Raw genomic sequence first — 27,512 nt, 5'->3', positions numbered from 1 at the left:
TTTTCTTCTGATATAAATAATACTGAAATAGCCTGGATTCAACACAACTGTGGTAATTCTGTGAATACGGCTTATATTTTTTCTTCTTCTTCTGATTCTACAAGTAATATTTAAAATACTTTGCATAATTTCATTTGGTTTGGCTTATGTAAAAAAAATAAAATCTATAAAATACACATGATTTGATTTACAAGTACTCGGACAAAAAAGAAGGAACATTTAAAAAAAATACTTCAGCTGAAAGAAACATTTCATAATACTGTAAAAATCCATTTCTAGCACTGGTACTAGAAAGAAACCACAATAAAACCAAACAAAAATGATGGCTCAAATGTACGAACTAATAATTAAAATTACTGGGAAGGATAGAGTCAAGAACCGGAGAGCTTTTATTAGGAAGAGGTCCGGTCCAGCGTTCGCCCATGAACGATGGGAGCGCGCTCCCGACACTTCAGGTGAATGAGAGGGAAGCAGAGGAGCGGGATACACAGTTCACTGTGCGTGGCGTTAAACAGAAACAATTAGGAAAAAATGAGCTACGTTACGTCGCTTGGGGTGCATGTTTGTTTGACAGCATATCTACTCTTCGTGATGGGATGCGTTGCACAGAAAGTAAGTTGACATTTCTTTGCTGCAAAAATAAATCACACGTTCTTAGCTCTGTTTTGAGTGTCGTGCTCACTTGTGTGGAGAGAACCGAGCCGCGAACTCCGTTTGGAAAACGTGATATTCTACAGTTGTTCGCTTATTGGTAAACTCATTGACCCCGAGAGAGTTGAACCCAGCTACTATACGATAAAACAGGCGCCACCGTTCATTTCGGCACACGTCCGACGAGCAATTGCGTCAGCTACGTTTTCAATTTAAATGCACTCCGCCTGTTACTATCAGCCTTTATTTTACCAACGTAACGAAGTTCTTACAGACGTCTCTGTGTGTAGGCGATAGCAAGAAGCAGTACGTAGTGTGAACTAAGTTTCAAAATATGGTAATGTAAACCTTTAAATGCTTTTGGTTGGATAACATTTCAGCCGAGTATATCAGAAGGGTACTCTGCTTCGAAGAACAAGCAAGCTTTTACTTTACGCTGGGGAGAAGTTTTGCAATTAGCATTGCCCCCTTAAATTTACAGCTTTTACACTTAAAGTTCGCCTACGCCGTGCTTGCTAACAGGACGGGACATTAGCATGACCCTCCCAGCGCGCCGCATCTCATTGTGAAAGCTGAGCAGGAGATAACTATTTAACATAAACAGGTTATCGGAATTACCCTGGGGTCAGTTCGTGATTTGGTTGGCATTTTGTGTAACGAGGTTCTCAGTCGTTTAATGTATTATTTGTTAATTTATTTACTTGTTTTTACTTTTATTATATCACAATTTTCCACGTGGCTATATAGCAAAAAGAACCCCTGTCACGTAATCGGTAGCCAGACTTTTAAACCTCCCCTCTCACTTCAGTTTGAGCTCCTCTCATGCACCTTTTCCATTCATGAAAAAGTGGCAAAAAAATTCCGTCCTTATTCCTTTTTTCCTCCTCCTCCTTTTTTTTTAACTCCAAATTTTGAGGCACGTTACATCCTTAAAGATTTTCAAAGAGTTGTTTTGATGGCAAGGGCATGTTTTTGATGTTACTGCACTTCACAGAGTTGGAGAATGGCATGCAGTCCAAACTGCTGAAATGAGAACCACATTGGGAACATGTTAACCTTATGTGAAACTTCTCATACTCGGTGACTGTGACGTCCAAAGCTTTGCCTCTGACAGGAAAACTTCATGATCCAAAGGCTTGTGTCTGGTGTAGAGGAAAGCAAATGGGCAGGAGCTGCTTCTCTGGTCTCCGACATACCACAGAAGAAGGCAAAAGGTCACTAAAGTGTCAGATTAGTGCCTGTGAGTGCTTAAGAGTTGATTGGTTGAGGTTTTGAAGTTGCACTGATGAAATTACCTGAGAGAAGTCAGAGGTGTTAATGTGTATAAGAGGGAGATTTCTACACGTGACTGAGGAAAACAAGAGAACTGTTTGTTTTCTCTTTTTTTTTTATTTTTAAACTGCATCATCCACTCAGTCTTATGATCCCTGATTCTTCTGTTTGCCATTTTTGTGTGATGCAGTATATTGTCCCCATTTTTGTGACAATGGCTGGTATCGTTATATAAAGGGTTACCTTCGGCACAGATCTCCTCAAACGCGATTGTCACATTGTCGGTCAGGAAAAGCTCTGTGGTTTCCATTTGTCAACAGTTGTCCAGTTCCACTGATGAAGAATGATGGCTGAGCAGCACAGTCCTCAGAGCTAGACAACAAAAGCCCACACTATATTGAATTGTCAGCGTCTCCAGCTTTAGTTCCTGTGTGCATAGGGTTCTCACTATCTTTGCAATTATCTGCCTGAAGTGGCACAGTAAATGATGGCTTTGTCCTCTGCTCCCCTTGTATTAAGTTGATTTTTTTTTCTTTTTTTTTCCAGAAGAGCATAAACAAGTTTGGAATTTATTCTATTGCTGTCAGACAAAAAAAAGGAAGCATCTGTTGCCCTGGTCGGTGTTTCAGAATGAGGGCAGAGTTATCTCTTTTCAGAATGAATAATGAATTCACATATCTGATGAAGGATCTACTCGGTCTGTGAACGGATTAACATGCCATAGTTTGTCAGTGATCTGCAGTTGGTAGAGATGAACTGATGAGCAGAGATGCAGATGGTGTAAAACCTGGATGATGTTTTAATTTGGTGCTGTCTGCTGGAATATTTAAACTAAGTTTCTGCTGGTGCTGCCTTCTGAGGTTTTTTTTTTTTTTAAAGATCATCTGGTTTGTTTACTTTTGTTAAATCAGGTGCTTAGCTTCATGACTCTATGAATATACTGCTCATATGACAGAGGCACACCTCTAAGTCAGATCAAGCTTTTTGGATAAACCTGGGATAAATAACATGCTTTTAGTACTAGTAGAGCTAAATCAATACATTTTAGAGCAGAAAGCTTTTCAGGGTTTGTCATAGCGAAGGGCTCTAATAGCTTTGTCAATATTTGCGACTGAGCACACTGGTTCAGGGATTATCAGTGATGTTGGAGATGATATTCAAAAATGATCTCTTCTGGCAATTCTGGTGTTTTTAAACTTGGAAATATTGTTGCATCCTGACTGAATCCAATTTACTCTGTCAGCACAGCCTACAGCATTGGGCTTCTCATAGGGGTGCTACCCAAACACTAATTATCACTGATACATTGGCTCAATCTTATTCCAAAATCTGGGAATGATTTCTCCAAACCAGTTGAAACCACTGTGAAGATAAGGTCATGATTCGCCAGGGTTCCAAAGGCTTGCTTTAACAGCTACCACAGCAGCAGCACTTTTACCCCCCCCCCCCCCCCCCCCTTTTTTTTTTTTTTTAGAGGAAATATGTTAATAGGTTTTACACCACAAACATGGAAAAGCCCACCCAGTCACATAGCTTTTAGAGAACCACAGCTGTAATAATTTACAGCACCCCACTTATCCATGTAGGCTACAGTGAATATCCCATGATGGCTCTGTAAATACAAAGTTGATCAAACATGCATGAGCTCAAAGAGGTCTTTCATAAATGGCTCTTGATGCAAACTGTGATGAAAATGGGCTGAAGCGGCCAACAAGGGCAACCCCAGAAATGCCTGGATTTAATCAGACTGCCGTGCCAGTTACTTATAAAAACTCACCATTGGCTGAGCGTGCAGCCACTTAATCCCAGTAGGAGAGGCAGGGACACGAGGGGGATATGCGATAAGTCCTGGGCTGGAGTATCGGCACCTTTTCACAGTTGTGGAGAATTACTTCAAAGAGCTTTTTTTCTGTCTGTGTATTTGTAGACAGTCACAAAGAGGTTAAGATTCAGTTGATTGTAGTCTGTCCTTGTTATTCTGGGGTTCTTGCATACCTGCAGCTCTGAGTTTCTAAGTCCTGGAGTTTGTTTTCTTTATTCTGTGAATGCTGCAGTTTCCCTTAAGTCCTTATATCTTTGGAAACTAGTGCAACTCTGGGGAATTCCTGGATGTTTGCTGAACTTTGAGTAAAAGTGGTTTAATTAAAGTAGAGGAACTCATAATCTTGTTGCGCTCAAATAGCTGGTGCTTTCATTGGATTAGGTTTTTCTCATCCTTGTGAATTTTATGTTTTCTATTTCAGTAAAGCTTTTTTTGTTGTTGTTAAACTTATGTTTTTTATGCAGCTGTGTCACTTTGTTTACCTAAATTTTTTTTTTTTTTGGGGGGGTCCTCATACTTGTATCCCAGATACATCAAATCCAGTCTATTTGAGAGGAGGTGAAGACATAATGCATCCACGCATTTTTATTGGTTAATATTTTTTTTTATTCATACTGTATACTACTATGGCAAAGTTTAGTTATGTTGATATTGATTCAGATTTGGTTCACAAGTGGAGTGTGATTTCAGTGCATCCTGAGTGGGCTGCTGCAACCCAAGCACTAGCCTGCGAAGCAGTGTCACTTCTCCTCCAGTAAACAGGGCTGGTGAGGATTCCTGCCCCCTTTTGAGGGGCCTGCCTGCCTGTTTATGAGCCAGTCCCAGGCTGTTTGTGCATGAGAGGCAGAGTGTGTGTGTGTTAACAGTACTTCAGCAGAAGCAGCTCGTGTTGCAGAGTTTTCACAGGGGTGTCGTCAGCCTGGGTGGTTTATAAAAAAACAAAAAACAAACAAACAAAAAAAAAACACATTTGCACCGGAGAGTTAGGGTTTGACGGCTGACTTCTGTTTGTCAAATAAAGGTGTCCTGATAGTAGGTTGGTTTTTTTTTGTTTGTGTGTTTTTTGGGCAGAGGGGCCTGTTCGTCATATATACCACAAGTGGCACTCTAAAAGTAAAATATTATCAGACATAAGCTATGAAAGTATTTTATAGCTTCCACATTCATTAAATTTTTTATATTTCATGTTTGTTAATGTACATATTTGGCATATTAATATTATAAACAGTAGTTTTTGTCATCAGTTTATATATGCTGAAATTTGTAATAATATTACTACATGTGGTAATTGAAAAAGAGTTTCCACGGGACTCTGTACAGTCGTGAAAAAGCCAAGTACACCCCATGATTCAATAGCTTATAGAATCCCCTTTAGCAACCATAATGAGAATTATTTGATTATTAATGAGAATATATTTTCTGTATGACTTTATCAGTCTCTCACATCCGTTTTATGCACAGGTCCTGCAAAGGTCCACAGATCCTGCCACAGCATTTGAAATTGTTTGAGGTTTGGACTTTGCCTGGGCTATTACTACACCTTTTTTATTTTTTTTATTTTTTTATTTTTTTTTGGTACTTGTGTGGTTGTATTTTTTGGTTTTCTATTATTTTTTTCCTGTCTCAAACCTTCCAAACATGCTTTACTTGTTTTATTTTTTTCCCAATTCTAAGGCCTTTAACATCCTATTGAGTCTGAGTTGGTAGGTCTTTTTTTTTGTTTCTTTTTTTTTTTTTCCAGTTTTTCCAGAGTATTGCATGGTCTGACCTTAGGAGGAATTTGTTGGTACATCCACTCCCAGTAAGATGGATTGTGGTTTTGTGTAAACGCTCACCTGAACTCTCCTTAGTTCCTATGAAAGCAGTAAGGGTATACTTAATTTTTTTACAGGACTGCATAGAGTCCAGTAAATATGGTATATAAATCAGCTGCACAACATGAGCTAGTTAATTAGACAGGTAGTTTAATTAGACAAACTTGTCATTGCCAATCATGGAATAATTTTTTTTCTTGTTCTTCTTCTTTGGTTTAAAAATCTGGTGATCCAAAGTGAAAACTGTGGAACAATACCATTTGCTTGGGGCCTCTCAGTAATGACAGCAGCTGGTCCAGTATTTTACTGAACAAGTCATTTTAGACAATTATGTGCTCAGTTGGTCTACTTGTGTCCGGGGAAGCTGCTGTCAGTGGCATAACCAGCCTGCTCTTATGCCATGTACTTATTAGCATCACTTCATTAAAATATTATTCACATTCCCCATTTGTGGAGTGGTTCACCAAAACAGCAATGTGGCCCATTGTTTTGTCATGAGAAAAGGCATCCTTGAATAATTAGCGGCCTGCCAGTAGAGCGGCCTGTGATGTAACAGAACTGAGATGTTTGGCATTATAAGAATGTCCCATTTCCATTAGACACCGTGGCACTTTGGGGCCCTTTCATGTGTGGTCTAGCATATACAACCCTGTGTCCAATGAAGATGGGACCCTGTACAAAATTTCAGTAAAAACACAGTGTATGGATTTGCAAATCAGTATTCCCTGTTTTTAATTGCAGAGATCCAAAGGCAACATGGCAAATATTCAAATTGAGAATTTTTAATATTTTTGAAAAAGGTACACTCACTTTAATTTGAAGTTAGCAACAAAAACTTTGATATATGCACATGCTTTTCAAGGTGTTGATATACATCCCAGCGCGTTGATAAATAGTTTGGGAATGACTTTTTCTTTTCTTTTTTTTCTTCTCCTCCTTACATAATGGACCTGGATTGGAGGCAGTCATTTGTAACACAGACTTTTACTTTGGAGACTTATTATTTTTGTTGTTGTTGTAATTAGGAATAGATATCATTAAGAGCTGTGATTCATGATTCCGATTATAGATAATGACTTTAATGGATGGAAGACCTACACAGCCTTTTGGGAAGGCCTACTTGTGACTGATAAGTAGCTTCTGTAGGAATTTGCACTTTACTCAGTTTCACAGTCAGATCCACCCCTCATTCATGTCTGGTTTCAGAAAACTAAGAGCTATGGCCAAAAGGCCGTAGTAAAAAACTGTAAAGCCAAGTCTTTACAATAACACTCCACAAAATATGTTAATCTTTTACATGCAATCTGTGGCGTTAGTGCAATAGTTTTATTATCTCTGCATCAGAACACGGCGAAGAAATGGAGTAACACAAAGATTTTGGCGGACTTTTTCTTAAATGCTGCCAGTTCTTGATTGTGATGAGAACTGGTCATGATGTGATGATATTTTGTTAAAATAAGTGAGACCTTCCTTGAAAAAGGGTTTGCCCTCAGCGATGTTAAAGTTGCCAGTACTACCTAGGCTCAAATTATTTATTTAGAATTTTATGTTGAGAAAAAGCCTTAAATTGTGAAAGGGCAGGGCAATATGGCCAAAAATATTTATCACGATATATATTTGAAAATTCGCGATAACAATATAACTAATGATATAATTGACGCGAGACAAAATACTTTACAACTCCACAACTTTATTAGTGCAAAAACCCCATCAATGAATTTTCACTTAAACAAGCAGCTGTTTTTTATGTGCATTAAAGCTTATATACAAATTCAACAGTGCAAATGCAAATTCCTTGCTGACAGTTTAACCAAAAGGCATTTCCAGTGGAAATTGGCCGACATATCCTGAACATAACCATGTATAATATCCACAAAACTTAAAAAGAGGTTATACACACACAATACGGTAATATTATGTTGAAGCACAGTACGTATCACTCCGCGAGGCCCCTGACTACAGTAGCCGTAATGCTCCGACAATCCATCAAACGGTGCGGGTTCGTAGCTTACCAAAGTTGTACTAAAACATTTTTTTGACAGATTTTTGAGCGCCGTGTACCACATAAAATCGGTTCGGTAATAACGATGGCCCGCTTGCATGCTCTACCAAAAAATGTGCTTTGGTCTGTATCTGATGGATGAAAGCTAAACCAGTTCCACACCACTGAAGTTGCAGCATTTTTACAAACCAATTCTGGTTCATCCGTTTCATTCAACGATCCGCTTTCGCCCTTCTCATTCTCTGTCGTCGCCATGCTTTTTCCGCCATGTGCATATGAAAACAAAGGCACTTTACCCATATTCTATCACAAGATTTCATTTTCTTATCATTGCCTAACGTCATACCGGTATTACTGTGAACGGTATGATATGGCCCAGCCCTACTATTTACACCCAAATTTGTAGATGCAGTCACTCCAGAACGAAGCAAATTAGATATCATAGTTGTAGCTAGAAAAAATCTGGGACGTGTTCCAATCTCAGTGACCTCGACCTCTAGGTCCGAGGTCAGGTTTTCTGAAAATCCTGCGATAACTTGAGAAGAAGGCGACGTAGGGTTTTGAAATTAATACCACAGGTGTATCTACTGATGGTACCATTGGTTGGAGGCTATATTATCTTTCTCTTTGCCATGTTATGCACCCTTGTGGTGTTAAGTGCTCCCCGTCATTGCCCAACCTTGCTGCAAACCCCTAATCGGCTTACTCTCTCTAACTTCAGCAGGAATGGCATTTGGCCCGTTCAAATGTCATCCGTGTAATTCTTTCCTCACATTAATCACATCACATACATCACATTAATTTCTACTAAGTGTGTAGGCAATCCAAGCGTGTCATGCACTAATGTAGTTGCCTCAGAGTGTCAGGAGAAAAATATCAGAAAATGAGTAATGTCAGAAAGTTTTAAATACTAAGAGTGAGCAAAGATTTTGTATAATATGTCATTAGTATGCTAGAAACACTTGTCTTTGGTGTCTTTGGCAATGCTATTACTGTTTGTAAAGTTAACTGTAATGTACTGCAGTAATCATATATTCCAAGTACTTTGATATAATGTGACAGACTGCTGAATGCCCACAAACATAAACGTTTGGCACTGAGCAAGATAGGTACTTAATGTGTGTTCCAGCGTAAGTCAATAGCAGAGGAAAGGGCAGATGTTAATTGCGTCTTTTTTTGTCCTCAGGGATTTTTTTAAAATAACATTTTGTTTATTTTCATCAATCTGGGTAGAAATGCCTCTTGAGATCATTGAAATACAATTTGAAAGCTGCTGCTGGCTAACTTGGATCATGTTAAGGTACTGTTATGTAACTAACTATTATGCAAAGTGGTGAGGTCATAGATAAGGGTAACTTAAGTCAATAATCATATAATACTCATGTAAAAAGTTCAAGAGAGAGCGTGAGTGCAGCTATGGACTTGCTAATTGTGAAATTTCTAGGATAGGATATGTTTCCAAATGTCTAAACAGCTAAGAACAGTCGTATTTTCTTTAGTTATGAAGGCCGTGCTGCCCTAGCTAACCCCCCATGTGTCTTTAATATGCTGTGGCCTGCCTATGAGACTATATTGGCGATAATGTTTTTAGTTTCATCCTGATGACCTGAGGGCTGAGTGAGTGGTTCACTCTTCCAGTCAAAATTACATGCAGGTTTTACCAATTTAAATGTACTAACTGCAGAATGCTGGATGTGAATGGGGGCAGATCACTCCTGTAGCAATTAGAGTTTAGCTTTCTCATGTCCCCGATCTAGGTTGCATAGCTCCCATGTAAACTATAATCTCAAAGAGATCTAGTACACTTCCAGCCCAGTCTAGAGCACAAACGTCGCCTGTGGTTGTTGGTTTGTTACCTGTCTGGAAAGAAGGATTGCCAGCCTAGGGCTTTTTGACAGTCCGCAACAGGAAAGACCAACAGGAAAGCTCATAAACACTCAGCCCCCCTACAAAGGTCTGCTTCTCAGCTGCTTGGCCCAACCAACTGTGCATCTGCCTCTCCTTAGGGCAAAGGTCCCCCTTATACCAATGAACACCTGGGAAGAATTATAGCCAGCATGTTTGAAGAAATACCCCAGTCCCCTTCCCCAAGGGTTACCCAGGTGAAACCCATGCTTTGATGTAAAGGAGGAACAACAGAGTTGAATAGTTCACTGAAGAAGGAAGCATTTTGACTGCTCAACTTGAGTAGAATTGCCCTATATACAGATGTGGTCAGAAATTAGCATACACTCCTCCTGGACATGAATGTCATGGTAATTTTGGGCTTTTAAGAGTTGTTTTAACTGTTCTTTTTCCAGGGCAGAATGACTGTATAGCATATAGCATATAAGTTTTAAAAAAAACTTTTAACAGGCTCAAATATATCATACCCTCAAATCTTTTAATATTTGGTGCTGAAGGTTGTATGATATATTTTAATTTGATAAGCTCAAAGCCTATTATCATCTTGTTAGTGACCATGATTGACTATAACTGGTAGTTTCTCTTTGCCATCATAAAAAGTATTTCTTTGACCAATTTTCAGAACATTGAGAAAGTTCAGCAAACTCATTGAATATTAAGAAGGAAAATTGTAGATCAGTGGTTCTTAACCTTGTTGGAGGTACCGAACCCCACCAGTTTCATATGCGCAGTCACTGAACCCCTGCTGAGTGAAAAATAAAATATGATTTTTTTCAAATTCAAGACATAGATATGTTTTTTACTGGTGCACAAAATGAGCCGTGCATGTCATGGCGGAGGCTCTGCTGAACCCCTGAGACCGACTCACCGAACCCCTAGGGTTCGATCGAACCCAGGTTAAGAACCACTGCTGTAGATTGATACAGGTTTACAGGTTGGGAAGGTCTTATGGAGCTAGCAACAACAGATTATTTTAAATATGTGCATATAAGTACTGTTCTTGGTGATTAAATTCTTAGTCAGCTCAATGAGGTAAAAAAAATAAATAACCAATCAGTCTGTAACTAAGAAACAATCAGATATCAAGTTAAATATGAGGACCGTTTAATGGATGGTGTCAAAAACTGTCTACACAAGGCCATTTGAAAGCATTAATCACATTCTTGAAGAATGAATTATACTTTAAAATTTGCTCAACAGTGTGGTAACTCGTAACATGCATTATACAAACATTCAAAGAAGGGGACCCACCCACCCACTTAAACTGATGTTAAATATGATATTTACGTATTTTTAAAACATAGCTAATTATCTGAAAAACGAGTAAATTGCAGCTGAAATTGGACGCATTCTGGAGAATTTTAGTCAGACAAGACAAAGATTGAGCTATTTGACCACAACGTCAAGAGGTATGTTTAGAGAAGTAAATATAAATTTTATAAATCTAAGAACACTGTACCAGCTGTCAAGCATGGTGGTGGTAGCCTCATGCTCTGGTGTTGATACATTATCCAAAGCGCATGGAATAATGAAGAAGGAGGACTAACTCCAGATTCTTCAACTTCACCTCAAATCAGCTAGAGAGTTGAATATTGGACACATTTGGGTATTCAAATAGGACAGTAATCCCAAACACACATTAAAACTGGTTTTGGAAGTGATAAAGCAAGGTAACATTAAACTTACCTGCCTTACCAAAGCTCCAGCCTCAACCCTTTTAACATTTGTGTACTATGCTTAATCGTTTGGTCTCTGCCAGGACGAGACAAGAACAAGCCTGACTCGCAGTCTCTCCAATTCATCCCTAAGGTGTTCTGTTGGGTTGAGGTCAGGATTCTGAGCAGGCCACATTCTCACAAGTTCTCCACACCAGACTCACTTACCTATGTTTTTATGGACCTTGCTTTGTGCAATGGCCATGCAGTCATGCTAGAACAGGAAGGGCCATACCCAACCTGTTCCCACAAAGCTGGGAGCATGAAATGGGCAACTGAGCTCCTGAGAGAGACCCATTGTTTCACAAATGTTTGTAGAAGCAGTCTGCATGCCCAGGTGCTTTATTTTATTCACCCTTAGCCATGAACATATGAATTGAATGATTTGGATCAATGAGTGTTTACTTTAATTGTTTTACCCTGGGGGGAAAAAACAGTTCAAAGAAAAAGGTAACAGCCCTTCTGTACAAGAAGGTTAGACAAAGTTAGACAAAACAACGATTTAGCTATTTGACCACAGTGCCAGGAGGTGTGTTTGGAGGAGTCAAGGTGGGGCTTGGCATTCATGCACATGAGCATATGTAAACTTCTGAATACAACTGCAAGTCCCAGTCCATTTTACCATTTCAAACTGCTTTTGTTATGCAATTAACCACAAGTCACGTTTGTTGTTTGACTTAGTGGTACATTTTGACATAGAAAATGTAATCAGTAAATTTCAGAATTAGACGGTGTAGTGTATTACTGGTTAGCAATGAAATGCCAAAGAATAACAAAAATGCAAGTATTGGTGGGACATTGGCTTTTGCTTTTGTGCTTAACCTTTTGAGTTGAGTCCTGTTTATCTAAGGTCTTAGAAAGGGTGTCAATGTCTGAAATTAAAAAATGCAAGACTTTTTAGATCTACTTTTAAAAGCAGATTTTGATATATGACACAACTAATTAAATAATTCCTGTTGCAGGTATACTTTGACTGTGGTGCCAGGGTGGATGTGGTGGATGTTCAAGGCCTAATTCTATCTCCTGGCTTCCCATACAACTACTCCTCTGGGACACACTGCGTCTGGCAGTTTGTTGTACCTATTGATTACCAGCTTATTCTGGAGATATTTGACTTTGATGTTTTTGAAAATCATGACTCAGAATCAAAGTTCTCTGCTTTTAAATTTGATGAAGAAGATGCAGAGGATGGGGCAACTCTCGCTCCTGGCACCTTGGGGGCAGATGAAACCTCGTCAGTGGCTAAAGATCCTGTGGTTCAGAGTGTAGGTGATGGCTCAAAGACTCAGCAATCCTTCCAAGATGGTGAGGTGAAGCAAATAGTTGTCCAAGAACAGTCTACAAAAATGGAGATTACCAAAGTCTCGAATTCTGCCAAAAGATCTGCAGATGCTGCCTCCAGCCTATCTTTGCCACCTCCTTCCACTCTCCTCCTCCTACCTGACGCTGTGCCTCCTGGAGACAAAGCCATCAACTCTGCCTCCTCATACCACCTGAAGGGAGATGCCAACCCTAGTACTAACCCGACCACAGTTGTGGATGAGACCACCATTTCTTCACCACACTCCACCAACACTCTAGGTGTAAGCCCTGAAACCCAGCAGTCTGTCCTTGACGCCTGCCCCCACGATGTCCTCTACATCTCAGACCTCATCACCTTCTCCTCTAGGTTTTGTGGGTCTAACCGGCCTCCTAGCAGCCAACTGGTGTTCGGCTCAAGCCAGGAAATGGTGGAGGTCATCATGGAACTGATCACTACCACCCACTGGGGACGTGGTTTTGCTCTTCTATTCCACTACCAGAACCTGACCGAGCCACAAGGGGACCTCCGTGCCACAGCTTATACTGCCAATAAGCTAGACACATTGCTGGCTGCAGTGAGTGGAGCTGCTTTCTTCGCTATGATACTTACAAGTGCCCACTGCATCATTTTCAGGTAATAGAAGTGTTAACTTTATTATATTAAAGGAATTAAGTTTTGGAAACAGCACCACCTTAATCCAATACAGCTAGATTTGACACTATTTTATTATTATGTCATTAACCATGGTTATAGTGTGCACTGAAATGATACTTGACTTACAGTCCATTTTTATAGTTTTCCTGACTGAGAGCTTTATGATGTCCATTTTTATAGTTTTCCTGACTGAGAGCTTTATGATTTTTAAGGATCAGGCTTGTGCTTTGCTACCTTAAGATGGGATAGAACTGTTTTTTAAAGCTTTTCTTTTTTCTTTTCCTTTTTTGAATAAATATTCATTCAAAGTTCTAAACATTTCACAATAGAGAGAGAGATGGATATGTACAGTGTTTATCAAATTTATTAGACCACCACCCAATGAAACATTTACGCCACAGCTGCCCTGAATAACAGTACTGGTAGTTACCAAAATCATGACCAACAACAAAATCATGTTGTTGGTAGCGTTTGCATGCACGTTATCATTCTGTGTAAATACAACAGCTCGAGGTTTTGAGTGAATTCTGGTAAAGCTTCAGTGGGGATCATGGTAACAATTCATTAAAGTTTGGTTTGCATTGATCAAGGTGTTCAAGGTCAACTTAATGATTTTATTGGTCAAAAATTGACACAAAGCCTTAGAACATAAACTATACTTTTTATGTGTTGACAATACACACTACACTTGTAAGAATCATAGAGTATGTTTAAAAATATGCCATATTTGACCTCTGACCTGAAGGTCAAAGTGATAGTAATGCTACAGTGGCTTGCAAAAGTATTCGCCCCCCCTTGAACTTTTCCACATTTTGTCACATTACAGCCACAAACATGAATCAATTTTATTGGAATTCCACGTGAAAGACCAATACAAAGTGGTGTACACGTGAGAAGTGGAACGAAAATCATACATGATTCCAAACATTTTTTACAAATAAATAACTGCAAAGTGGGGTGTGCGTAATTATTCAGCCCCCTTTGGTCTGAGTGCAGTCAGTTGCCCATAGACATTGCCTGATGAGTGCTAATGACTAAATAGAGTGCACCTGTGTGTAATCTAATGTCAGTACAAATACAGCTGCTCTGTGATGGCCTCAGAGGTTGTCTAAGAGAATATTGGGAGCAACAATACCATGAAGTCCAAAGAACACACCAGACAGGTCAGGGATAAAGTTATTGAGAAATTTAAAGCAGGCTTAGGCTACAAAAAGATTTCCCAAGCCTTGAACATCCCACGGAGCACTGTTCAAGTGATCATTCAGAAATGGAAGGAGTATGGTACAACTGTAAACCTACCAAGACAAGGCCGTCCACCTAAACTCACAGGCCGAACAAGGAGAGCGCTGATCAGAAATGCAGCCAAGAGGCCCATGGTGACTCTGGACGAGCTGCAGAGATCTACAGCTCAGGTGGGGGAATCTGTCCATAGGACAACTATTAGTCGTGCACTGCACAAAGTTGGCCTTTATGGAAGAGTGGCAAGAAGAAAGCCATTGTTAAAAGAAAACCATAAGAAGTCCCGTTTGCAGTTTGCCACAAGCCATGTGGGGGACACAGCAAACATGTGGAAGAAGGTGCTCTGGTCAGATGAGACCAAAATGGAACTTTTTGGCCAAAATGCAAAACGCTATGTGTGGCGGAAAACTAACACTGCACATCACTCTGAACACACCATCCCCACTGTCAAATATGGTGGTGGCAGCATCATGCTCTGGGGGTGCTTCTCTTCAGCAGGGACAGGGAAGCTGGTCAGAGTTGATGGGAAGATGGATGAAGCCAAATACAGGGCAATCTTGGAGGAAAACTTCTTGGAGTCTGCAAAAGACTTGAGACTGGGGCGGAGGTTCACCTTCCAGCAGGACAACAACCCTAAACATAAAGCCAGGGCAACAATAGAATGGTTTAAAACCATCGCCTCTGTCAGTGCGCCCCAGGGTGGCTGTGGCTACAATGTAGCTTGCCATCACCAGTGTGTGAATGTGTGTGTGAATGGGTGGATGACTGGTTGTGTAAAGCGCTTTGGGGTCCTTAGGGACTAGAAAAGCGCTATACAAATACAGGCCATTTACCATAAAACAAAACATATCCATGTGTTAGAATGGCCCAGTCAAAGTCCAGATCTAAATCCAATCGAGAATCTGTGGCAAGATCTGAAAACTGCTGTTCACAAACGCTGTCCATCTAATCTGACTGAGCTGGAGCTGTTTTGCAAAGAAGAATGGGCAAGGATTTCAGTCTGTAGATGTGCAAAGCTGGTAGAGACATACCCTAAAAGACTGGCAGCTGTAATTGCAGCAAAAGGTGGTTCTACAAAGTATTGACTCAGGGGGCTGAATAATTACGCACACCCCACTTTGCAGTTATTTATTTGTATAAATGTTTGGAATCATGTATGATTTTCGTTCCACTTCTCACGTGTACACCACTTTGTATTGGTCTTTCACGTGGAATTCCAATAAAATTGATTCATGTTTGTGGTTGTAATGTGACAAAATGTGGAAAAGTTCAAGGGGGCCGAATACTTTTACAAGCCACTGTATATAGAGCTATTTAAGACTATATTTCTTACTGTCATTGTTTGTATTGAGAACATATAGGGAATGACAATTGAGGATTCTAAATATCATGTTACTTTGGACCTCTGACGACCTTTTTTTCTTTTTCTTTTAACCCCACTACAAGCTTCCTAAAGTGCATTTAAGAAGAATAAAGAAAACAAAATACAACACTATTCCTTTAAAAGTAACTATTGCCCAGAGAATGAGCTGCTTTGGCGAAGGTTTGTGTTTTCTGAGTGCCTCTTGTGTTTTGTTTCTGTATCAATATGCACAAGCTCTTGCTTTTATCCATGAATTTCACAATTTAAAGTTTTACAAAAACGCTGGAAAAAAGTAAAGATTATGATTTTTCATTTTTATAATGTTTTTCATTAAAATGTCACAGTTATTTACTTAAATTCCTGAACAAACATTAGTTTTAGTGGTTGGATGTTATGCTTCATTATTTTGGGGCTTTTCAGAAAAGTTCACAGTACTGGCTCAAATTTAGGTATAATAACCTGAATTCAGTTTTCCTATTTACCTAATAAGTAACAATATAATTTTTAGGGGTTTTTTTGCTTATTCTTTTTTCCCCCCATATTTTCCATTAAAAGAGTGTAGAACCTAAAGAGTTGGGGTTTAATCATCTTTCGCTCAGTTTTGTAAGGTCACACTGCAATTTTTTTGTGCTTACAGGTTTGTTTTTTCTTAGAGGTTGCCGTTAGATGTTAATTTTGTTCGCTAATAATCTGATCTTTTGTGTAGCTACACCACCAAATCAGTTCCAGTTTAAGGGAAATGTCTAATACACATTTAATTGATTTACAGAACAAAGGCTTTTCAGTAATCCCATCCCTTTTGTGTATTCCTTCTATCAAGTTCTCATCTGTCCAGTTTTGATAAAGACCAAAAACCATCCAAAAAAAGATACATTATCCTTCAGTCTTAGCTAAACTGTGGCTAACACTGCCTAGCATGTGTTAGCATGCTACACTAACATAAGCATGGCAAGCATTTATCTTCAAAACCGCGTGTTAGAGCTGTCACTATGGGCATATCAGCTTATTATTATTATTATTATTATTATTATTTAAAAAAACAAAATAATGAGTGTACATATTTCTAGATCAGAGTCAAACACATGGCCTTTTATTCATTCCTGAATACACTCTCCCATACACCCACATGTAAGGAGAACAAAAGGCCACAGATAATGGGCAAAGGGTTAAAGAGAAGCCAACCTATAGAAACTAGTTTTCTGTAGTCTTTTAAAAGAAACCACAGATTCTGCTGACCTAAAAGGCGGTCCCAGCATTTAGGCGCTACAACCTCAAATGCATGATCTTTTTTTTTTTTGTGAATAGCTAGTGAAAGAGTTAGAAGACAAGTTAGAGACATTTTTGCATTAAGGTAAAAACCCTGCTTTTGTTAGAATTAAACCTTCCAAATTCTGGTGATTTTACAGGTAATCTCTCGTCAGATATAAAGGAGCTGGGATGACATATTCACATGCACACACACTTATGTATACACATAGACTAATACCCTCACACCTACACAGTCATGACATTGTTATGTTGACTCAGCTGGAAGTCTCAGTCCCTGATGTGGTCACCCTCTGTGATTAGTTGGGTTTGGCTGCAACTGTGCGGCTTTCTTGATGTGAAGCATTCTCACCATAGACGGCAGGGCATTCAAGGTACAGCACCTGGCATCAATTCCACTGCACAAAAACACAGAGGCTGCATGAAAGTGAATGGGCGGAGAAAATGGGAACAAGGGACAACGAGGAGAGGTAAAACTCAGTTGAGTTTGGTACTCATGGCATTGTCAGTCAGTCAAAAGGTGTAGTTTACAAGTTGTTCCCTCTCCATCCCAGGGGACAATGAACACAAACTGGAGGGTTAAGTTTGGAGGTTTGTAATACTATCTGTTCTGACAAGCAGACTGGTTTAGCTTACTGGTCCAGATAGATTCAGAATTTAGAAATGTTTAGATTTGTGCCTGTCTCAGTGTTGAGCTTTCAATGAGAAACCGTTAAATATGATTGGTGTTGATTTCAAATGTTGCTCAGTTTCTCCAACTCATCCGTTAGGCACAATAACCCTCGCGTTCTCGCTGTTAATGACAGGGAAATTAGTAACACATGTTCAATAAAATCAAAGAGTAAATAGCAAAAACAAAAACACAAGTCATTCAGAAGCCAGGAAATGCATTGCCACGAAACATCAAGCTCACAGAAACCCACAGTAGCAGTTTTTTTTTTTTGTTTTTTTTTTTCTATTTCAGTTGTTCCCTATTAACTTAAACAAGTTCACAGAAACCATTTGAAACCAACTAGCCTGGCGAGTCAGGCGAGACTGTGCAAGTTTAATGCGGCAGTGAGGGTAACTCCCAAGATCCCCTGTTGTCAGAAAACAGCCTAAGGTGGATGAGAGTCACAGCAGGGGTTGCCCTGAGTTGGTAGCTGGATATGAACTCATTCAGCTGAGAGCCATTTTTAATAAAAGGGTACTTGCTCAAATATTCCTGGATGCTTCAGTTCTTCACGTGAATCTTAAGAACATGATAAATCAAACAATAACAGACAGATATATTAGACCTTGATAAACAGGCGAGTGGTTTGAAGACTTTAATACTAATATCCACATTAATACCTGTGGAGAAACCTACCTATCTAGCTAGATCTGCCGCTCTTCTATGTGATAGCAGCTACAGTGTTCACATCAGAGCGCTGCATGGGGTCAGAATTCACATATACTTGAAATGAGCATCAGCACTGACAAAATTGAAATCCCTAGAGGAAGAGAGTAATGTATAGCAAAGACAGCTCAGCAACAACCACCCTGTGAACCGTTAAAGCAGAATGGAGCGTATGTGTGACAGCCCCATCCTTCCACACTGTAACACAGCAATTACTGAGTGGAAATAGCTGCGGGATTGAGGCGGCTAGTGTTATCAGAAAGCTCTCATATCAGTTCAGTTTTACATGGTGGTGTCAATTTTAACATTTGTGGTTGAAATTACAAACCCCCAGAGGAGTTCTTTATTTTTGAGAAAACCTTCTCAGAGTGGGGAAACAACTGAGGACAGCCATAAAATTTGAATATCAGATGTGTCTTTTAATATAAATTGAATTGCTGTGGTATTTCCTTTCTTTTTTTTTTCCAGACCCAAACTGTGTCCAAAAAGGGCCAGCTCCTGCGCATCCAGCAACTCTGAGGTACAGATATTACTGCAGTTAAGTGTAAAATGTGATGATCTTCCCAGAAGGTGTTGGCTTTTTGACATACTTGGACAAGTAAACATGCGATCTTTTTTTAAACGACACCTAAAAATAATGTGTTCAGACAAGGGAGACATAAATGGCATTTTGCTGTTATATTTATAGTTTGAATAATATAAATGACAATGTTTTTACGTTGGGAAAAAAATAAAGTACAATCCTACTTTTATTGCACCTTTTTAAATCCATAAAATTGGAATAGTTTTTACAGATTGATTTCAGAGATCCTCAAGTGTGCTTGAGGATAATTTGAGGATGTGTGTGTGTGTGTGAAGATTGTAGTTGAACCGAAAGGTTTAAGGTCAACAGAATGAGGACACTAAGCACACTTATTAAATCGACAAATTAGTTCTTTTTCAGTAAATTTTCCTTTTACTGGAAAAGAAGAAATGGAGCATCATGGAATCACACTGTTTAAACCTAGATTTGAATTTTGTAGATTGTGCTGTACATGCATGAAAACCATTACATTTCATGCAGCGCAGGAAATTTTGATGGTGGCGATTAAAAGTGTGAAAATTGCCCACAAGAAGGGAAGCTCTTAAACAAATATTTACTAGGAAAAGTAGGAGGCACTCCACATCTCTGCAAGAGGCTTGTCTTAACAGTCTATTCATGCTACCAACAAAACACACTGGAGGCTTAAACTAAAGTTTTAGCTGTGATGTAGCATTGTATGTTGCAAGGAGTCAAAAACGTGGAATAAGAAGATGGTATTTCTAGGATGATATTAAGTTTGTGTTTCACTTCGGCCGGGGTAATGCTCAACTCTGACAGTCTATTAGGATAGTACAAACACAGTATGGTGATAGTGGAGTAAGAGGGACAGTAGTTACCTGCAAAATGCCAACAATAAATGTAATTATTGATATTGGTGTTTATTATTTAGAACACAGGTACTATTATATTGTGTAATCATAATTTAAACAAGTACCCAAATAAAAAATGATTTGACTAAAAGCTTATTATTATATATGAACTATAGGAATATTAATTATAACACTGGTCCACAAAATGTCCTAAATGATGATGAAAAACCAATACTAATAATACAGATCTGAGATCATAATTTCATCTCTCTATTAAATTAAGGAATTTCTGTTTGAGTCATTTGTCTTTTCGTTTCCTATCTCTACAACCGTTCACACAGTCTACTTCAAACCTGTCTGATGTATTGACGAGGATCACATTTTGTGTTGAATTTGAGGTCTGTTGGTTGAACTGTGATCTCACATTTGAGGTATTTTTTTCCTGTCGCTAGGCAATCAATGGGAGGAACCTGAGGCCCATGTTACCAGGCAATTAACATTACAAGAAAATGTCTAATGTTTCAAGACTCGCAGATTCTTGAGTCTTGATTCTTCCATGACATCTATGACAACACGGAGCAGTTAATCAGAGAGGGGAGAAAAACAAATCTTTTTATTGTGGAGACGAGGGTAGCAACAGGGAGTGAAAATGCAAACAAAACGATGCTTTAAAAAAAAATGTCAGTCCACACGTTCATAACGCGAAAGCTTCCTGCACAGACGAGCGTGTCAAGTAAGAACAGTCTTTGCTGGAAACCGACATCAAGCTCGCAGGATGGGCTGACCCAAACTCTAGCCTGGAGACTGGAGGAACACCCACTCCAAAATTGATGACTCCACCACTTAGGGTGCTAATCTGTGATCTTTGTATGGGTTCTTAAAGGATGTGATTAGAAAACTTCACCAGTGGACTTGGAAAGCTGTGGAATTTGCTTTCCCACAGTCTAAAGAGACCTTATTTTTTTTGGATTGAACAAAATTTCAATCTGGTTCAAAACCAAAGGTGGACCAACTGGCACCACACTTGGAACACTGTTTCATAAATCCGTAATTTAAGCTACATGTAAAAGAAGCTGTTCAAAGTTTGAATTTAACTGAATGTACTGAAACTGACCAGAAGGGAGAGTGACACCAGACCATGAAATTGCTGCTGGGTCAACAAATAGTACTGCATTACTGGCAGCTTCTCTGCAGATAAACTTGCACGGTGTTATGTTGTAGGTGCCGGAGGGAGTCCAAAACACCGTGGCTGAGGTCAGTGAGCTGCAGCCGATTGCTGAGAATCAGGCCAACCAGGAGATGACCATAGAGCAGGACAACAACAACCTGCCACACACAGGTTGAGAGGACACACACCTGCACATACATTGATACCCTCCCCCCAGTGAATAGCCTAGTTCACTGGAATAGTTATGCTGGCCATTCAATAAATAAATAAATTACATTCATGCTCAGAATCAAACTATGTGTAATAGAGTCTTACAAGGAATGCACTGAGAGGCATTGCGGCAAGCCCAAAGACTATGAATAGCATGTTACTGTGGATGTCATTTATAAATCATTTCGATTTATAGCTGCATAGCATGCTTGAACATTTGATGAGAATCATTTCAGGAATGACGATGATACTTCCGAGAATATAAATCTGTCATTAATTCATTTCCTGGGAACGTGCTGATAAAGTTTAAGTGCACTAATTTAAAAGTGAAGACTTGGGGTTTGAGAAGAGGCTTGTGTTTTTATTGCTGTCATTTTTTTGTTAAGATTAATTGTGCGTTAAGCAGCATGCAATTTAACTATCTCTGCTTGGCTCTCTTTTATATGTATGTTTTGCTATGATGGTTATCTGTGCTCATGCCAACCACAAGCTGCTTTAATGTTTTCCAAGCAAAAAGCTGCTGTCTCTGGAAAAGGAAACGGGGAAACTCTTTCTTGTTTTACAATTTTTCCCAGCGGGCTTTTGTGAAATGGCTCGGGTTTAAAAACTATAAATGTTGTAAAATATTAGATTAAAACAATGAGAAAGACTCTGTAGAGTTTTGAGTGGAAAGTAAAATTGCATTAGTTTTGGAGCAGCCCACAGGCTGGATCCTGGAACAGTCCAAAGATTTCTCTCGCTCTCTCAGTGGGACTGAACCCAGGCTGAGAGATTTGTGGGTTGTGGCATTTAACCCACAAAGCAGCCTGGGAGTAGTTTGATCAACAGGGGAGTGCAGGCCCCTCTCTATGTGTTCCGGTCACAGACAAAACACACAGCTTACAAACAATGACTGAGTTAAGGTTAGCCTCCTGAATGTTGCTTCATTTGACCATTTTGAGTTACAGTACACAAATCATCAGTAGCAAAAAGTCCTTGAAGAATGATGTAGCAAGAAACCAATGTCTGGAGTGCTGGACTAAGTGTAATTTCAGCAGTGAGAACTGTCTAAACTTGTCTTTCTGTTTCTGCAGTCACTGCTAGTGGCGATTTATCTCAGAATGCAGATGTGGACGTCTCCTGCAGCGGTTTGACTGAGCTTGACCTTGGTGCCGATGAAGTTTTCATTGTGTCCTCAGGCCCTAACCCGAGTGGCCTACCCCCCTCACCTCACACGGTAACATCTTGTTTCACACCAGTGAATTTCACCAGATAGTCATAGTAGAGAAAAAGTACACCCTCTTTGAATTCTAAGGTTTTAGCAGGTCTTAAATTTGTGTAAATGCAGCCCCAAATGAACTACATATAACCTATTACCCTATGTCATCATTTAAAACACAAGTAAGCCAAAATGAAGAAGCAGTGTTTTAAAAATTAAGGACACTCTTACTGCTTCCATGGAATTAAGGAAGATGAGTAGTAGTTTGGTGGTCTGGAGCATTAAGGTGTGTGATGCCAAGGAGGAAAAATATCATCAGTGACCTTAAAGAAGCAAATGTTACTGCCCATCATTCCGGGAAGGATTATAAGGCTATTTCCAAACAATTATTAAAGTCAACTGTTCAGTGAGAAAGATTATTCACAAGTGGGCAGAATCTTTCCGGGTTTAGCCATCCCAGCAAGTTCACCCAAAGATGAGATTGTACAATGATCAAAAAAATTGCAATAACCCCAAGAGCTACATGCCACACTCTATAGGCCCCAGTTAACATGTTAAAGTTCATGACCATACACTTAGAAAAAGACTGGACAAGTATGACTTAATTGGAAGTGTTTCCAGAAGAAAATCTTTTCTCTCTGCAATAGCCTAGACTGCTGGGGCTTCCCATGATGCACGAGTGTTTCTTCTTCACTCTGTGTGCTACACACCTAATCATTGGTTATTATTAATCTCTGGCTCTCTTCCACAGTTTGTCTTTTGTCCTGTCTCCCTCTCCTCACCTCCAACCGATCTCATCAGATGGCTGCCCCTCTCTGAGCCTGGTTCTGCTGGAGGTTTCTTCCTGTTAAAAGGGAGCTTTTCCTTTCCATTGTCGCCAAGTGCTTGCTCGTAGAGGGCCATCTGATTGTTGGACTTTTCCCTATGTTATTGTAGGGTCTTTACCATAATGTATAAAGAGCCTTGAGGCGACTGTTGTTGTGATTTGGCGGTGTATATAAGTGAAATTGAATTAAAAAGAACATGGCAGCACAGTGTCGATTTGCAAATTTGCGTCTGAACAAACCACAAGATTTGTGGGACAATGTCCTTTAGACAGATGAGACCAAAGTGAAGAGGTTTGGCCATAAGGACAGAACCACATTTGGTGAAAACCAAACATATCAGCACAAACACCTCATGCCAGCTGTCAGCATGGTGGTGGAGGGGTGATGATTTGGGCTTGTTTTGCAGCTACAGGGCACCTTGCAGTCCTTGAGTCAACTGTTAGCTCCTCTGTAGGCCATCTTTCTGACCTCTCAAGCTTGGCCCAAATTGTGTCATGCAACAGGACAAAGATCCCAAGCATGCTTGATGAATTGCACCAAATCTGATGACCGCTTATTGTCAAACTGCGCCCATGGTTTTTGTTTATGTGAATTAGGTGTATAACTAATTCCCATCCATAAACATGTTTGTACTTTTATACATTTTATTTAGCATGCTAAAAACATGGCTCTGGGGGAAAAAACAAATGACGTGGATGTAGTCTTATATCATAGAGTGGAAAGTGAAATTGTGTGTTCAATCTCAAGGTCACACTCTGCGTGGGTGATCTCGTTGCTTTGAGGAAATGATCCCTGAACCAGTGAACATCAGAGGTGGCGGGGCATTCAGTGCTTTGAACTGACCTAGTGTTGCAAATAGGACTGACACCATTATACTGGCAAACACATGGTACAGTCTACAACTATGAAAACTATCGGGATAAATAGGACATGAGGATAATTAAAAGATAGGACATGCGTTGGGGAAGCAATAGTTCAATCAGGCATTTTTTTTTTCTGCTGCTCTTTTGTATTCTCTCAGAATAAGAGTTGGCATAAAACAGCTTTGGCAGCTTTTTGAAGGACTGGCAAGCTTTTCTGCAGCCTAGGCTAATGGAGTATTATCTTCCGAGCCAGATTCCCAGCTCCAATTGTGTGTGTGTGTGTGTGTGTTTGTGTGTTGGTGTGTGTCATGCACGCTTTGGCGCACAGTGTGTGTGGTCTGCCTGTGTGTGTCCTCGGTGCATGTAAATAATGTTTAGAAAATGTTGCAAAATTCATCTTCTCAGCGTCAGTGCCAGGTACACTTCCAGGTTGGCGTGGTACTTCTTGTGTTGTACACTATGCCCTGAGCCGTAAACCCCCTTTTGATAACATTTCGCTGCAAAAGACCCTTTCTGAGAAGAGCTTCGATTTAGCAGTACAGCGATGAGAAGATTGAAAAACCTTGCTGTAGGCAGGGCTGATGAGATCAAGGCAGAGAAAGTCTGGATCAAAACGGTCTGGTACATTCCTCGCCGTCTGAAAATCAACAGACTTTATTCGGCTTGTTCCATTTTCTAGGGAGTATGTCAAACTTTTCCAAGTATCCCTAAATGGTCCCCAGTCTCACCTTTGGAACTACAGTGTATAAGTGCACTGAACTGGGTGGCTGAGTTCTTGCCTCATCTTTCAAGACTAAAAGTTCCTATTGTGTTCTCAGGCTTTGGCGTGGAAAAGAACATTTTATGTAAACCCCTAGCTAATTCTTGTCTAGACAAAGCTAGCTGCTAGTGACTCTGAGGGACGGATTATCTCTCTCTGATGAGTGCAACTCCCAAGACATTATAAAGCGATCTTCACACATCCAGGTTGTCGATATTTAGCCTCTTAAGCTCAAGTGAAATGACCTATATGAGGCTCTGACTCCTAAAATGCTTCTTTGTTTTGGTCCTGAAGTGTACACTTCCCAGAGTAATAGCTGTGCTTCAGCAACACCACAGATGTCTCTAAAATTGTTCCAAAACCCGTGCTGTTCTCTTGACAGTTTTAATATACTTAATAATGATGAGATTTGTACGTGAGCCACACACGCTCAGCTGGCTGGCTGTGTGACAGAGCTAGGCTAATCAGAACACTTCCTTTCTTGTTAATCCGTTAATGTGGTACACAGGAAAGTCTGTAGGGAGATATTCAGGTGAGGAGGAAATGCAGCAGGTGCAACCAGCAGACACTTGTTCCTAATGTTCATACCTGAGGGAATACATTGTTGCACAGTGATGCTATTTGCTGATTTGGCAGCAGTTTAAGTGCGGCACAATAGAGAATACTTTTTTTTTTTTTGAGATTTAACTATTTGGTTTTCTGCTCTTACAGTATTCCTACTGGTGTCTTAATTTTATTATTACATATACACACTCTCCTTGTTGCCTGGTTAGAATATTTTTTTCCTCTTCTTTTGTGATAAGATGAGGTAGTGCTTCTGTTTTTGACCCATGCTTGACTCAGTAAAAGCTGCCTAAGATATTAAAGATTGCAGCTGCATTTTTCTTATCGTGTGATGTTTTCACTTGCATGTAGCTTCTTATACTTTGCTACGTGTATCTTTCAGCAGCGGGAGAGGTTTCTGCGACACAGCGACACTGGTCCTGGTCCTGCAGGTGATTGGCCATCACCACTAGACTCCACCACTTCACCTGGATCCAGATCCGTCAAGGATGGCAACGGCTGTGCCAGACCGAGGGCGTGGAGTGTCCGCACCTTCCAGGACTTCCTCCCTCCATTGCCACAGCTTCATAAGAAGTGGTGCAGCTGGAACTCCACCAGTCCCTTCACAAAGCTGGTGGACAGCGTCAGTACTACAATCATTACATACAAAATAAAATGAAACTACTTGAATGGTCAGATTCTACCAAAAGACCACGTAAAATATGATTTGGATGAACTGACCCTTGAAGAATGTTCTTGAAATGTAAAATGAGCAGTTTAGGTAATACTTTGTGTGAACAAGCAGGATTTTTCCATCACCAGTTGGTTAAATATGGGCATCAAATCTAAAAGTCTGTTAATCGTTAATATCGTTCCAGACTCCATCCAGTTTGGTTGCTAACTGCAGAGGTGGCGAAAGCAGGAAGGTTTTCTCTGACGTTCACCTGGAAGGCAAGGCAGATACCAGCACAGCCTCAGACTCATCCATCAGCAATGCCTCCTATCCGCTCACGCAGCCTGCCCAAAGACAGCGGCGCCTCAACTCCACCAGCAACCTGCGACGTTCTCGGTTCACAGGGCCGTGTTTTGGCCTCCTCTCAGCGACAGCAGACCTGGCGAAGGCCCCAGGCTCCTCCTCAGAGCCCGTCTCTAGAGCCTCTTCCTCCCCTCAGTGTCAAATTGAGAGTGGCCATGCTCGAGATTTCGCAGGCGAGGGTGATCACATCAGCGTGCCCGTGTTCGCCATCTCTGAAGAGGAGGACCGGCAGCCTCTGGTCCCAGCCGAACACCTGGAGCAGACTTCCGCATCTGCTTTGCTCAACGGGCTGGTTTCGGGGACATGCGAAGGCAAGGCGCCTGTTCTAGGAAGCACCAACCTCTGCTCCCAGAGGCCCAGAGCAGAGTGGAGGCTTTGGGGAAGCCAGGTGTCAGGAGGGGTTGGTTCACTCTCTTCCAGCGAGTCGAACGCAGTCGACAGCAGCCAGCCATCTCTCGGTGTGTCCACAGGGCTGTGCAGTGTGACCAACCAGATGTGACACAATGGTGATGAGCAGGGACTCTGGTGGGCCAGTTCTGCATTTCTGAACTCTTAGTGTCACTGGGATACATCTCATTTACTCCTTTAATTTCCAAAATCAGCTCTTACAGAATTACATCTCCTGTAGCTTCCTGTTGGTATACACGTATATTATTCTCACTGTAGTTTTTCTATTTTTATAAAGTTTGTTGTTTCACACCTTTCAGTGAGTTGTAACACTCCAACCACTGCACTGTTTTCAGTAGCTCAGCATGTCATTGTGGATTTTCTTCTTCCTGTGCCAGCTGTGTTTGTTTTCTTTTCTGATCTTCTTCATGGGGATGCTTCTTTAGTACATCGTAGCAAATACTTAGTTACATATTACCTAAAAGTGTTCTACACAGCATAGATAATACATTTATATTAATGCTACAACAGTTCAGGCATTCAGTATGTACCCCTAAGACTGATGCTGGATTATAAAAGGGAAATCAAAATAAAAGCATATTAAGTACCAATATACACCATTACATAGCATAAAGACAGAAATAGCATTCACAATAGTATTAAAAAAAAGTCAGTATGAATAAATGTAAAGTTTTAATAAAGGCAATATCATTTGCAGCTTGTGTTGTTGATTAACTCAGAGTG

General features: G+C 40.2%; 1 protein-coding gene across 2 annotated transcripts; it reads left to right on the top strand.

The window, feature by feature from the left end:
• The first annotated feature begins 423 nt into the window (after positions 1-423).
• si:dkey-112e17.1 (uncharacterized) lies at positions 424-27,485 on the top strand. Of its 2 annotated transcripts, none has more exons than XM_063489267.1 (7): positions 424-612; positions 12,144-13,117; positions 18,853-18,904; positions 20,998-21,115; positions 22,228-22,370; positions 25,752-25,988; positions 26,224-27,485. In XM_063489267.1, exons 1-7 carry the CDS (start codon positions 532-534, stop codon positions 26,878-26,880), a joined length of 2,262 nt encoding a protein of 753 aa, XP_063345337.1. In that variant the 5' UTR covers positions 424-531; the 3' UTR covers positions 26,881-27,485. The 2 variants fall into 2 exon arrangements, with proteins under 2 accessions (XP_063345337.1, XP_063345336.1); XM_063489266.1 differs by having other exon boundaries at positions 425-612; positions 25,749-25,988.
• The last annotated feature ends 27 nt before the right edge of the window (positions 27,486-27,512 follow it).

This window comes from Pelmatolapia mariae, linkage group LG12 (assembly GCF_036321145.2).
Source record: "Pelmatolapia mariae isolate MD_Pm_ZW linkage group LG12, Pm_UMD_F_2, whole genome shotgun sequence".
Classification (NCBI taxonomy): domain Eukaryota; kingdom Metazoa; phylum Chordata; class Actinopteri; order Cichliformes; family Cichlidae; genus Pelmatolapia; species Pelmatolapia mariae.
Note: the sequence above shows the minus strand (reverse complement) of the source record. Positions and strands in the feature narration are given on the sequence as shown.